Source organism: Triticum dicoccoides, chromosome 2B (genome assembly GCF_002162155.2).
Source record: "Triticum dicoccoides isolate Atlit2015 ecotype Zavitan chromosome 2B, WEW_v2.0, whole genome shotgun sequence".
NCBI lineage: Eukaryota > Viridiplantae > Streptophyta > Magnoliopsida > Poales > Poaceae > Triticum > Triticum dicoccoides.
Window position 1 is genome coordinate 784,567,968 of NC_041383.1, and position 14,530 is coordinate 784,582,497.

At 44.3% G+C, this 14,530-nt stretch overlaps 3 protein-coding genes across 3 annotated transcripts in view; 2 read left to right on the forward strand and 1 right to left on the reverse strand.

The window, feature by feature from the left end:
• The first annotated feature begins 639 nt into the window (after nt 1–639).
• On the forward strand, nt 640–3,603 carry LOC119366289 (geraniol 8-hydroxylase-like). Its single transcript, XM_037631997.1, has 2 exons — nt 640–1,543; nt 2,886–3,603. Exons 1-2 carry the CDS (start codon nt 653–655, stop codon nt 3,498–3,500), a joined length of 1,506 nt encoding a protein of 501 aa, XP_037487894.1. The 5' UTR covers nt 640–652; the 3' UTR covers nt 3,501–3,603.
• A 3,293-nt stretch (nt 3,604–6,896) lies between these two features.
• On the forward strand, nt 6,897–8,435 carry LOC119366290 (cysteine protease 1-like). The gene has a single exon (XM_037631998.1). It carries the CDS (start codon nt 6,897–6,899, stop codon nt 8,304–8,306), a length of 1,410 nt encoding a protein of 469 aa, XP_037487895.1. The 3' UTR covers nt 8,307–8,435.
• A 4,189-nt stretch (nt 8,436–12,624) lies between these two features.
• The window catches only part of LOC119366291 (geraniol 8-hydroxylase-like), a 3,673-nt gene continuing 1,767 nt past the window's right edge, over nt 12,625–14,530 (reverse strand). Inside the window, exon 2 of the mRNA XM_037631999.1 lies at nt 12,625–13,319. Within this exon, the coding sequence (XP_037487896.1) occupies nt 12,714–13,319 (606 nt within the window). The 3' untranslated portion in view covers nt 12,625–12,713. The remainder of the gene's footprint in view (nt 13,320–14,530) is intronic.

Below are 14,530 nucleotides of genomic sequence, written 5' to 3' on the forward strand. Positions count from 1 at the left end.
TATGTCGATATGTGGTGCAATTTATTTTCATTAAGCTTACAGAGTACTAATTTATAACAATTTGATGTTGTGGATGTTGGTCGTAATTTTTATCATATACAGGATAACTTTTTGAAATTGGTTTATTGTAAATATACAATTTTATATCCTCCATTTCAAAATTTGAGGTGTTCTAAAATTTCTAGAAGTCGGACTTCATAATGCTTAACGTAAATATCAAAAAGAATGCCAACTTCTACACTATTAATTAAATGAAATATTATATGTCATGATGGATATAATGAAACTAATTCAACGTTGTAGATGTTGATGTTTTCTTCAAAAACCTAGATCACACGGAACTACCTATAGATAAGCTTGACTTATAAAAAATAAATGCACTTATATTTTAGAACAGAGCAAGTAACATTTTTGAAACGAATGGAGTACCTAAATCAGACTCTCTCTTTTTTTTTGGGTACTCCTTCCTCACATATCGGTTGGAATAAGGACTTATATTATGAGAAGGAGGGGTACTATCTTAAAAGAAATAGAGTACGACTTATATACAGCTGATTGTCGAAAACAGAACTTTGACTATGATTTTTCAGTTTCTCTTCTATTTAGTGCTTCATGTGTCGTACGCCGTACGCCGAACTGCACAAAGGAACCAATGGTGGCCCTGGCTGTGCTTGCGCCGTGGCTAGCATGGCTCGTCGTCTCTGTCCTATCCTTCTACTTTCTCAACCTCCTAGCGCACGCGCGCTCCGGCCTCCCGCCGGGCCCCCGCCCACTGCCGCTCATCGGCAGCCTCCACCTCCTCGGCGACAAGCCGCATCGCTCCCTCGCCCGCCTAGCCAAGATCCACGGTCCGCTCATGTCCATCCGCCTCGGCGCGGTCACCACGGTGGTCGTCTCCTCCCCTGCCATGGCCCGGGAGTTCCTGCAGAGGCATGATTCCGTGCTCGCCATCCGGTCCGTGCCTGACGCCACCGGCAAGCATGCGGCGGGCGTAGCCTGGCTGTCCCCCGGGCCAAGGTGGCGCGCGCTCCGCAAGATCATGGCCACGGAGCTCTTCGCGCCGCACCGGCTCGACGCGCTCCACCACCTGCGGAGCGGCAAGGTGAGGGAGCTCACAGACCACGTTGCGCGGCTGGCGCGCGAGGGCACGGCGGTGAACGTCGGTCGCGTGGCCTTCACGACGAGCCTCAACCTTATCTCCCGCACCATCTTCTCCATCGACCTCACCAGCCTCGACGACCACGGCGGCTCCGAGGACTTCCAAGAGGTGATCACGGCCATGATGGAAGGCTTGGGGACCCCGAACGTGTCCGACTTCTTCCCGGTGCTCGCGCCGGCTGACCTGCAGGGCATGCGCCGGCGCCTGGCGCGGATCTTCGCGCGGCTGCACGCCGTGTTCGACGCCGAGGTGGACAAGAGGCTGCGCGGCCGCGACGCCGGCCAGCCCAGGAAGAACGACTACCTCGACGTGCTGCTCGACGTGGCGGCGCGTGACGAGGGCAAGGACCTGCTGGACCGTGATACGCTACGCTCACAGTTCACGGTAACACGCAACTTTCTTCTTTGCGATTGCAGCTGCTGTTTCAGTTTTCAACTCATATCTAGTAAAAGATCAAAATTAGTACACTCGATGTATTATACCGTTTGAGTGATTCCATGAACCTCTCCCGGGGATCAAAGCACATGGCCAGCCTTGCTGATTGAGCCTCTCCCGGGGATCAAACAAATGGTGGCACATGGCCACACCCAGCCAAAACAAAAATGGCATCGAGATGGCTCAAGTGGCACAAAATTTCATATCCAGTTTTGACTTTTTAGATCAGGAATAAAAATATAACTTGACAAAGACTATAGAGTAGCCAATTTGTTTCTGTTGATGGTTGATATTTTTTTTTTTGGTTCCTTATTTCCCTATGCCTAGACCAAATTTTAATGTGGATATTTGTGGCATGTTATTCATCTACTGTTGTCAATAACTCCAAATAATTTAGAGTTTTTTCTAGAAAAAATTGTGCCTTGAGCGTGGTACCACTACAAGCCAAATAAGTATGCTCTCACCACTGTAATACCCTTGGAACTAGTAGTGGACCAAACCACACAAACAATGATAAAAAAGATAGATGCAGGTTGTACCATTCTAAAATCGGCATCTCTTGAGAAAGCACTTCAAATATTGTTTTACTCATTATACCATTTCAATATATATGGATCCACACTGATGGTGTCCGTCCTATCCTTTGAGGCCCTGTATTGCATATACCTTGAAATTTAGAAATACAACAACATGGAAGCACAAAAATTATAACGACATTCACTATAGTATGCGACCAGAAACATGAAAACTGATAACCTGAAAAATACCATTTGAATACAAATTAATATGCATCTAAAATTACTATAGAATAGTATTGGCATGGAAATTTTATAGGAATCATGACATGCTATTCATGTGTTACAAAGAACCAAATCATGTAAAATTCAATATGAATTTCCTTTATAAGCACTGAATAATCCAAAACTCAAATTCTTTTTTTTTCGTTGTTTCAAACCAGTGATATTTCAGTTTTGCAGCATTTCCAAAATTTCCACCATAGCTCTCGTAAGATTGCACTTCAACATCGGTGAGTGAAAAAGGAAATATTGGGTCAAGAATAATAGCTTCTTCTACTATAATGCAATAAGATGAATATCAAATATCATGTTACATATGAACGGATTATTGCATATATGATTCATCCATATAGCAACGAAAGTGTAGTTTAGAGTTGTGTCGATTCTTCTATACCACATTTAGCAAATAATACATTGTACTTTGTGTGATGCTTGTTTAGTAAATAGCTACATTTACTAGACTATATTCATCTAACATTATATTTGTATGTTAGGATTTGTTTGCTGCTGGTAGTGACACAAGCTCTAGCACAGTGGAATGGGCAATGGCTGAGCTTCTTCGAAACCCATCATCAATGGTTAAGGTTTGTGACGAGCTTGCACAAGTTATCGGCTCTAGAAGAAACATTGAAGAAGCTGATATTGTTCGGTTGCCCTATCTCCAAGCTGTCATAAAAGAGACTTTTCGGCTCCACCCTCCTGCACCACTCTTGTTGCCACGCCAACCAGAGACGACGGTCAAAATAGCTGGTTACACAATACCTAAAGGTTCACGCGTGTTCATAAACGTATGGGCGATAGGTCGAGATAAAGATGTATGGACTGAACCTGAGATGTTTATGCCTGAGAGGTTCTTGGGTTCGGCGATTGACTTTAGGGGTGTGGATTTTGAGCTCCTTCCATTTGGTGCAGGGCGTCGAATCTGCCCTGGAATGACTTTGGCAATTAGGATGGTGCATGTGATGCTTGCTTCCTTGTTAAATCAGTTTAAGTGGAGTCTTCCTATTGAGCTGGAACGTGATGGGATTGATATGCAAGATCACTTTGGCCTGACACTAGCAAAGAATGTGCCCCTTTGTATTATAGCAACACCGATTTCAGGAAAATAAAAGGCACCATTTTAAGAGTGTTTTAGATGTTGTTAATGTGTAATAATTCAAATGTATGAGCCATGTAATTTATATCATTATTTATGTGACAAATTTGATATTCTCTCAGAGTTCAAACCTTATGCGCCTTCGTTATCCACTGCTTTTTCACCAAGAATATGAACAAGAACAAAATGCAAAAATTTGATATTCAAATATATTGAGAAACAATGTTTAGATCCACATCATAATAGATTAGGCTATGAACCAGGCTACTTTGGGATGGTGATGGTAACGTCAAGATAACACATTAGGCTGTCAACTAGGCTATAATGCTTTTGCATGGTGATGGAAAGAAATACACAACGTTAAAGTTCTTGTTCAAATAACAGAATAAACAAAGTAAGTGCACATGAGAAAAAATAGAATAAAGTTAATACCGCCATGAACGGACTACATACTTCAAAAGGACAATACCATGTTCACTTAAGATTCTAGAACTTCTGCTACTTGCAAATATCTCCACGTCCTTTTGTTCTCCTTTTAATAGTGAACCGCACAACGATCACATGACACCAACCACCAACATCTTTCAATACTCTCAAAAGGTCATTGCTTAATTAACTCCTAATATTTTTGAAGGCTTTGTAGCAATGCACACATGAATTGTGCTAGTGACCAAATAAAAATTGGGGTTATTGTTGAGAAGCGATTTATGGCAGGAACATCCTCGAACAACCTAGATTTGTGCTCACCCGGTTGTCTCGTGATTCAAAAATTAATTTGCTCTTTGCATCCGCGTTAGCCCTGAATTACCTTACATGGGGTCAATGCGTGCAGCTTTTCACAGCTCCACTCATCCCATCACCGTGCTTTTTCTTTTGACTTTCTAATTTAAATTTATTATATCTTTTGAACCAAAAGTACAATATTCGTGTTCCTTGACACGAGGGCTTTAAAACAATACCACTTTTGAATATATTTTCACAAGTTTTAAAAACTTCACCAAGTTACAACTACTAAAACTTAATTGGAACAAATGAATAAATTCACCAAGTTTGTAAACTAAAACTCAAACCCTAAACCCTAAGCCCTGATCTAAATCCTAAACGCAAATGAAACTTGGTAAAACTCAATACTATGACTACCAAGTTTTAATATTTGAAACTTGGAAACAAAAATTAAAGTTGTCAAATTTAAGAGTGGTCTTATTTGAAAGTCCTCGTCAAAAGGAACATGACTATGCAAACGAAATATAAATCGGACTTTTGGTCAAAAGTTATAGTAGGTTCAAATTTGAAGATAAAATTAAAAGGCATGGGATGTTGGTTGGATGGCACATGCAACTCTGTCAAAAGCTAAAAAACGCTTGCATGGATGGACCCCGTCCTACAGTAATTAGAGGTCTATGAGTCATAAATTGTGCATTGTTTCCCGACAAATAGAAGTTTGCTGCAAAAGACAAAGTTAGGAAGCAAACTACATGCACCAAAGAAACATACATAAATAATACGGGACATGTCGTATTACAATAGCGATAACAATGACAACAACTTTTTTTAAAGAAGCAGGAAGTATGGAAACATTCTATCTAAGCAAGGGATCATATGAAGTATAATTTGGAACACCATCAGTATGAAGCATGAAAATGTGCTATATCAATATACTCATTTCAGTTTGACGAATAGAAAATTAAACATGAAATTAACTAAGTGTGCCGCCAACATGGGGATGCATGTATGTCTCACCTACATACCAAATTCACCGGTTGAACTACGGAAGCGAACTTTCTAGACCAAAGAAGCATGTGTAGTACTCCCTTTGATCCATATTACTTGTTTTTAATTTGTCAAGATCCGGTCGTATCTAATACCGAAACATGTCTAGATACATCTATATCTAGACAAATCTATGATAAGTAATATGGATCGGAGGGAGTATTATTTTTGGAAGGTCCAATATTAGAGTAGGAATGGTGAAAATAGTGATATCTCAATATAAGGTATCCAAGTAGGAAGCATATTTGTGTCATATTCATGCAAAATTCATGGAAATTCGTTGATGACTTGGTGATCCACTATACAAAGGACACAACAAAGTTGAAACCCACTAAAATGGAATAAACCCATGATAGCACACAGAGATATGAAAAAATGTATGAAGATGAAAGAGTACTCAATACCTAGATCATATGAGGACGGTGCTTGGGCATGGATGGGGGTGGGTCCTGCAGGTTGACATGTGCTGAATTTGTTCCACAACCGAGATGCCCCTCCGACGAGTGAACTAGAGGCTGCAGGGCTCGAACCTGGTGGAGATGACCAGGAGGACGAGGGGGGTTGGTCGCTCGCTCTTGTGTTGTCATGGACAAATGATGAGGGCAACGTCGGACGATATGTCACTGGCGCGTGGGAAGGGTTGGTTCCCGGAGAAGAGAGACAGTGAGAACTCAAGGATATAGCCGAGTCGGGGGCATGCGAGATGGGAATGGGGATGGGGAAGGTGAGACTAATGTCCGAGAAATGGACGAGGGGTTGCTGGTGGGAGGGGGGCGCAGAGAGAAAATAGGGCTTGATTGGTTTGTTCAGTGACTGGTTTTGAAAGAATCTCAACTATGGAATGAAAAATGTATTGGCGTCATGAGAGTGGCCTGATGAATGCTTCCCGTTGGTCGGCAGATAGGAAGCGTTTCTCTTTCTTTTTTATGTTGCATTCATATGTCCGATCACCTTTCTCCCCTGTGTGTAATCCAGAAAAAAAAAAGGAAAGCCTTTGACGATTTTGGAGTTTGATTTTTCTTCCAAATATTAAATTTACCCAAAAAACTTGAATTTCTGAAACTTCATGAATTCAATTAGTTTGAAATTTCAAAAGAGTCCAGGAAGTTTCAAATTCTGAAAACTAGGCCTGAAATTTGTGAACGTCAGTACTGTACTCGAAAATTTACCAAAAACTTGAAGCTCCAAAAATAGAAACCTGATCAGGCAACGACTTTGACCCCCAATTAGCCAGCATCCTTTTTTCCCCGGCTGCAAGTTTCCTATACTACGTGGTGGATGGCGGGACTCCAGTCGCAGTTGTCATCGTGCTCGTCTCGACCGTGCGATCTGATTCGAATACACCTCAAAGTTGTCAGCGTGGTCTCAGCCGCAGGATTAGATCACAGAGGTCGAAACGACTTGCACCAATCTACCTCCACGTCAATCAGAGAGGTCTCTATCACACACGTCAATCACAAGGAACCCGATCACAACTCCACGTTGCCACGGGCCAAGGCCATGATGACCAATATAAAATAAGATCACCGGCCTTCTACCCAGAACCACAAGCGATCGAAACCAATGATCCCTGGTACGACGACGACGACCACGACGACAGCCTAAGCCGATCCAGAGAAGAGCAGACGCGGCGGCGGCCATGGCAGGTCGCGGTGCGGCCGCGGCCGTGGCGGCCTTGCTGTTCCTCGTCTTCTTCGCCGCCTCCTCGTCTGCAGCCGCCGCGCAGGTCGACAATGCCGCGGACCATGGTGCGCGCGGTCTCACGCGCCGCACGGAGGCTGATGTGCGGGCGATGTTCGACGCGTGGCTGGCGCGCCACGGTCGCTCCTACAACGCGCTCGCCGAGTACGTCCGCCGGTTCCGCGCGTTCCGAGACAACCTAGACTTCGTCGAAGCGCACAACGCTCGTGCCGCGCAGCGCGGCGGGTTCCGCCTCGGGATGAACCGCTTCGCCGACCTCACCAACGCCGAGTTCCGCGCTGCCTACCTCGGCGCCGGCGCCGCTGGCAGGGCTCGCAACGCAGTCGGCGAGCGCTACAGGTACCATGCCGAGGACGTGCTGCCGGCGTCCGTGGACTGGAGGGAGAAGGGCGCCGTCGCACCCGTCAAGAACCAGGGCCAGTGCGGCAGCTGCTGGGCGTTCTCCACGGTTGCCGCGGTGGAAGGCATCAACAAGATCGTCACCGGGGACCTCGTGACCCTGTCGGAGCAGGAGCTCGTGGACTGCTCACGCAACGGGCAGAACAGCGGGTGCAACGGCGGCATCATGGACGACGCCTTCGACTTCATCGTCCGGAACGGCGGCATCGACAACGAGGAGGACTACCCCTACACCGCCAAGGAGGGCAAGTGCGACCTCGCTAAGAAGGCCCACACGATCGTCTCCATCGACGGCTTCGAGGACGTGCCCGCCGACGACGAGGCGTCACTGATGAAGGCCGTGGCGCACCAGCCGGTCAGCGTCGCCATCGAGGCCGGCGGGCGTGAGTTCCAGCTCTACGAGTCCGGGGTATTCACGGGGCGGTGCGGCACGGAGCTTGACCACGCCGTACTCGCGGTGGGCTACGGCACAGAGGCGGCGGACGGCGGCAAGGACTACTGGCTCGTGCGCAACTCGTGGGGTCCGGGCTGGGGCGAGGGCGGCTACATCCGGATGGAGCGCAACGTGACCGCGCGCGCCGGCAAGTGCGGCATCGCCATGTTCGCGTCCTACCCCGTCAAGACCGGTCCCAACCCGAAGCCGGCACCACCGGCGCCGGAGGAGAAGTGCGATCGCTATAGTTCGTGCCCGGCGGGGAGCACGTGCTGCTGCACGTACGGCGTGAGGAGCGTGTGCCTTGCGTGGGGATGCTGCCCGGCCGAGGGCGCCACCTGTTGCAGGGACCGTGCCACCTGCTGCCCGTCGGAGTACCCCGTCTGCAACGCTGGGAAACGAACCTGCGGCAAGAGCAAGGGAAGTCCGTACAGCGTGGATGCGCTGCCCCGGACGCCGGCGAAGCGACAGAGGACGGCGGTCTCAGAGCTTGTTGATTCGATCTTTTCGATCTAGATCTACTTTAGGTTATATACGTTACAACTTTCATTCTCAGAGGACGGCGTTTTAGGTTACAGCTTTCAGTTCTCATAACGTAGCAGTCTTTTTTTTGTCGAGTCATTGCAAATACTTGTATATTATTAGCAGGAGTCATTCTTTTTCCAATTGTCATTGTAAATACAGTATAGTTTTACGAGAAGTCATTGTAAAAAAATAGAGAAGTCATTGTATTTATATATAGTTTTTCTTCTCTTTAATAAGGAGTGGTATATAATCATGATCATAGTTCCTAATATGATCCAGGGTAAGAGCTCCCTCCGTTCCAAAATAGTTGACCCAACTTTGTACTAACTTTGTACTAAAGTTAGTATACAAAGTTGAGTCATCTATTTTAGAACGGAGAGAGTAGAATTGAGGGAGGTGAAACTACAAACCAGGAACTACCTTCATGAGCAACAGAGTTCGCCTCATGAAACTCATGTTCAATAACCACTTTGGCAAAATCTGAAGTCATGAAGTAACAATCGTTAAGCACTGCTACTGCACCTCCTCAATCTATTTTAACCAATTGAATCAGCAAGCAACAGTCCATTGTTCAGAGCCATAGCTTCTACTGAAACGACATCATATATCGCTGATAATTTAGAGTTTCTAGTGGCAACAAGAACGGCCGGCCCACTAATCCGCCAGTCCCAGGAGCCAGTTGATCCCATCTTTTCAATCTGGGCTTATTACTTCAACTTTCTAGGATATTTCTTTTCTAACTTCGCGAGTAATCTCGGAGCCTTGCATTCCTTCCGGTCCCTTTTAGTCTGCATATAAGTTTTGCATGAAGTCAAAGTATCTCTAATTTGACTAAAAACTTATACTCCCTGAATTTTGGTACCAATCAATATTCACAATACCAATCAATATCATTAGATTTATGATGGAATGTAGTTTCATATTATATATATTTAGTATTGTAGATGTTGATATTTTTAACATAAATTTGGTCAAACTTTTCAAAATTTGACTTGACATAAATCTTATATGCATAGTAAAAAGGACCGGAGAGAGATTAAGCCCCGATTGTTAAGTGCGAAGTTATGGTGCCTTTGAAAAAAAAAACATATTTAGAACTTTCAAAAAAATTACGTGGAAACTTGTATTTCACTACGGTTGCATGAAATTTTGTTGAAGTGGGCACCTTGGTGTAGGTGCACAGAACAGAAAAACAGCTACCCCATAGTTTTGCTCTGTATTGATGCTCGGAAGGGCCGCCGTCGCTAGACCCAAACACTAAAACTAAATCATGGGTTTTAACCTTGACTTCTCTGACTTGACTTCATGCAATTCCTTCAAGAAGAGAACATTGTGTGGATGACGATATTACCAAGTTCAACTGATGAAGCTCGGACATAGAGTTTTCACCCGTGAAACTTGAGGTCGTGGACTCAAAGAGCACCACCAGCCAAAAACCACCTGCATCATCACACAGCCAGGCAGACGCACAGTCCTGACTCAGGGTGGACACGGTCCGAGCCGGTCCGGTCCCGGTCCGAGCCGGCGTTTGGACCGGCCGCCGGCGGTCCGAGCCGGACCGGACCGAGCAGCCGAGCGGTCCTGTTTTCAAGGACCGGACCGGCTGCGACGAAGCCCGGGCTGGACCGAATGGACCGAGCGGACCGGGAACCCACCAGCGTCGATGTGTGCGGGTGCAGCGGCGAGGCGGGCGATCATGCATGAGTGATGTGATGAAGTCGAGGAGCGATACCGACGAACTGAATCTTCTGAAACCGACGAGCTGAATTTTCTGAAAGTTTGACAGCACCTGTGTTTAACTGACGAACCGTGTGCATGTGTGAGCACGTCCACGTCTTGACTCAGTTTCAGGTTAGTTAGATTAAGCCGTTGTTGGAGGTCGTGGGATCGCACGATTTCTCATGCAGCGGCAACATAGCTGCGTATGGGTGGACGCGAGACGGCACGGCTGCAATACTCGTTCATGGCTTTTCTTTCGTTCCTTTCAGTTGTAGTGTCTTGACATGATTTCAACTCATGCAGCCGCAATACCCGCAGGAATTGATGCCACCATTGGGTTTGAGGCCATGTTCGAGAACTCCAGAACGGCGGCAGTTCACGCACGACCACGATGGCGACCGGCGGCAAGAGGATACGGCGCACCGGGAGGAGAGGAAGGAAGGGGACTGGAACCTCGGGGACATGGTGGTCACCGTGGGGCTGCCGGTGGCTGCGACAACGACGAACAACGACGACGATGACTGTGTTTTCTCGGTCCGACCGAGCGGCTCGGTGAAAGCCCGGACCGGACCGACATTTTCTCGGGCCCAATATTGCAGCCCGGACCGACCAGTTTTGCTACCGGTCCTGGACCGTCCGGTCCGGTCCTGAACGGGCCACGAGCGGGCCCAAAAGCCCGCTCGTTCCGTCCAGCCTGAGTCCTGACATAGACCCCACCACGCAGCAAGAACCACACATGTCGCCGAGCAATGGTCAGGGACATCCGCCATCACCACCAACTCCATGCCACTTAAAGACCAGGGCGCCCATACAAAGCCAATTTAGCCCAGTTACATGGGGCACCTTCGAAAACATATGCATCAAGCAAAAGTAGAATCGTCAAATCTATTGTTGCATACTACACCATGGGCCATGTCGAGCACTCCAAATGGTTGCAAAAAGTGGGGCCATTAAACCATCGGACCACGCCGTCGGGCAACCTCGGCGTGGAGACTAAAACACACCGAGTTTGTGCCTCTTAGAGAAGGTTAGCAACGCATAATATTGAAAGAAAAAAAATGGATGCACAGGTTACCACACCAATCTGCAAATCGTCTCCTTACAGGGACAAGGTAGATGCATCGCTGCGCTATCAGGAAACGAGAACTAAGAAATTTTACCATCATCGCGAACAAGGGAACATGATATGTCTGATCAATAAATCTTAGTCGGAGAAAAAGATTAGTACTATATTTTTCTTTCTTGCATGAAAAGATAAATAGTACTTCCTCCATCCGGAAATACTTGTCAGACATAATACCTAACCATAGCAGTACGAATCAACAAGCCTTCAGCTTCAGTGGTAGCCCGGTAGGCCAACACCAACGGAGTAATGGATGGCGGGGAAATACCCACATTGTAGCCTCTGCATCTGTACCAGCCATGCATATCTAAGTTGATGGGAGCTAGTGCATCTGTACAAGACAAAGATCCCATGACGTATTGCGGAATCCACATGTCAGTGGCCCAATGGCACCATATGTACATGATGCACCAATATTTGAGTTACTCCAAACAAATCTGTCACCGTCCAAAGCAGTATTATAGCCTAGTTGATGGCTTAATTTATCATTATCTTGACATCACCATCTCATCCAAACACACTGTAGTCTAGTAGACCATCTAGTTTATCATTATCTTGACGCCAGTATCACTATCCAAACATAGTATAGTCTAGTTGCCGCTTAGTTTATTATGATGTAGAATTGAAATTTGATAGTTTGTTTATTTTCTTAGTCAAATATCTGAAATTTGTTCCAGCCATGTTAGATCTTCAATATGCTTTGCTTGTTCTGTGCACACCAAAATGCAGAAATTTTGTTATGGTCATTACCCAAAATTTGGCTTGCCAATGATTTTAGTTTGCCACCGCGGGATTTAAAGTATGTGAGTTGATCATAAATTTTTTGAATTTGTGCTTATTGATATTCTTGGAGACAAATAACGAATAATAAAGGTATGCAAGTATTGAAATGTTGAAATATTTGGATTATGCTACATTATGAACTCTGGGATGTGCAAGAGATTTGAATGCGAACAACAAAAGATTTCTGACCAGTGGAAAGTATCATTTTCATGGTGAAAAATTATGAAGTGTGAAATTTCAGAATCTTTGAGCGATATAAACAGCCCAAATGTGAAAATATACAAATTGCGTTGGCTTCCTTCGATAGCTTTTATTGTTCTTAAAAGTACTATTGCCAAATTAAGTTAACCATTTTTATTATCTAATACAAACCATCCACCATCCACAGTGTGTGACATATATGTTGTCTTTGTTATACATGGATTTTGTGCAACCGAGGCTTTGCACAAACCTCAAGTTAATTTGTGTGGCTCGAATGGCATGTATGAATATATTTGTATTTGTCATACATGGATTTTCTGCAACCGCGGTTTTGCACAAACCTCAAAACTAATTTGGGTGGCTGGAATGGCATGTATGAATATCTTTGTAGGAACAACATTTCAATAACACAACATTATTTAGCTTGTGAATCGCTAGAAAGTCGAGTTTCTAGAAGATTCAGTATCACTGTCACATAAATAATGATATATATTCCATGTGTGACACATTTGAGTTATAACATATTGTCAACACCTAAAACACTCATACAAATTATTATTATTTTTGACAATTCAAACCGGTGTTGCTGCAATACAAAGGGGAACAACCTTAGTAAGTGTGAGGCCAAACTTATCTTCCATGTCAATCCCATCACTTTCCAGCTCAACAGGGAGACTCCACTTAAACTGATGTAACAATGAAGCGAGGATCAAATGCACCATCCTAGTTGCCAGTGTCATCCCAGGGCAGATCAGACATCCGACACCAAATGGAAGGAGCTCAAAATCCGCACCTCTAAAGTCAACTATGGAACCTAGGAACCTTTCCGGCATAAATTTCTCAGGTTCATGCCATACATCTTTATCTCGACCTATCGCCCATACGTTTATGAAAACACGTGAACCTTTTGGTATTGTGTAGCCTGCTATTTTTAGTGTTGCCTCAGGTTGGCGTGGCAACAAGAGTGGAGCAGGAGGATGGAGTCGAAAAGTCTCTTTTATGATAGCTTGAATATAGGGCAACCGAACAATGTCAGCTTCTTCAATTTTTCTTCTTGGGCCGATAACTTCTCCAAGCTCATTGCAAGCCTTAGCTAATGATGATGGATTTTGGAGAAGCTCAGTCATTGCCCATTCCACTGTGCTAGAGCTTGTGTCACTGCCGGCGGCAAACAAATCCTAACATGCAAAGTCACATCAATATAGTCTGGCAAATATAGCTATTTAGATACTCTAAACAAGCATCACATAACATACAATCGATAATTTGCTAAGTGTGCTATATAACAATAAAAAATTGTTTTGAAATGCAAATAGATACTGTATGGATGAATTATATAAGCAATAATTCGCTTATTTTCAGCGTTAGATTTGATATTCCTTCCATTGCATTATAATAGAAGAAGTCATTGTTCTTGGGCTTATTTTCTTCCACGCTGGATGAACTGCGGCATGTAAGGGCTATGGTGGGAATTTGAAATGCGGCAAAATACAATAAGGCCAGGTTGAAAGAATGAAAAACATATGGACTTGAGTTTTAGATGATTCTATCCTTATATAGGAAAATTCCAACGGTGTTCCTTGTATCTCATGAATGGGTGCCATAATTCCGACAAAATTCCTAAGCAGAGACTACTCTATAGGAATTTTAGTGGCAGATATATGAGATTTTGAATTTAGCAGCGTTCATTTTTTTTCTGTAGCAAACTTTAAAATATATTACTATCAATGGAAGTAAATGGCTACTTATCACCAAATTAGCATGCTTTTTTGACTAAAAGGGGTAATTTATAATCTCTACCTTTAATCTGCATCAAAATCTGTAAACTTTTCTAGGTGGTGTACCAAAGCAAAGTTTTTAGATACTTTGATGCTAACATTGAAAAAGAAAAGGTAATATCATGACTTTTAATTTTAAATACGACATCGTTTGTTTGATTTGATCCTCGGCCGGCTCAATCGCCATCGATGGCTATTGAATTCATGCTCTACCAACTCATCAGTCCTTAGACGTGGGATTTATGTAGGCCAGATAATCTCTTTTTAATACTGCGTTGACACGGTCTTGAATTCAAGACCTCCTAACTCGGATACCATATTGAATTCATGCTCCAAGAACTCATTTAAAAGTCTGAAATGATGGAGAGAGGGGGGCAATATATTTCCACGCTCGCCATGTAAATTTCTATCTTTTTATTTGTTGCAAACTGAAACAGCAACCGTAATTGGAAAACAGAAGAAGAAAAAAGTGTTGTTAAGGTGAAATAGATGCCATATTTCCTACAAAATTCCTAAGCAGAGACTACTCTATAGGAATTTTAGTGGCAGAAATATGAGCTTTTGAATTTACCAGCGTTCATATTTTTCTGTGCAAATGGTTACTATATATG

What these genes read in the sequence shown, in the direction of transcription:
- LOC119366289 (XM_037631997.1), top strand. Translation starts at nt 653, where the DNA reads ATGGTGGCCCTGGCTGTGCTTGCGCCGTGGCTAGCATGGCTCGTCGTC. An exon ending in CGCTACGCTCACAGTTCACG is followed by an intron (nt 1,544 to 2,885) that starts GTAACACGCAAC and finishes TTTGTATGTTAG; the next exon opens with GATTTGTTTGCTGCTGGTAG.
- LOC119366290 (XM_037631998.1), top strand. Translation starts at nt 6,897, where the DNA reads ATGGCAGGTCGCGGTGCGGCCGCGGCCGTGGCGGCCTTGCTGTTCCTC.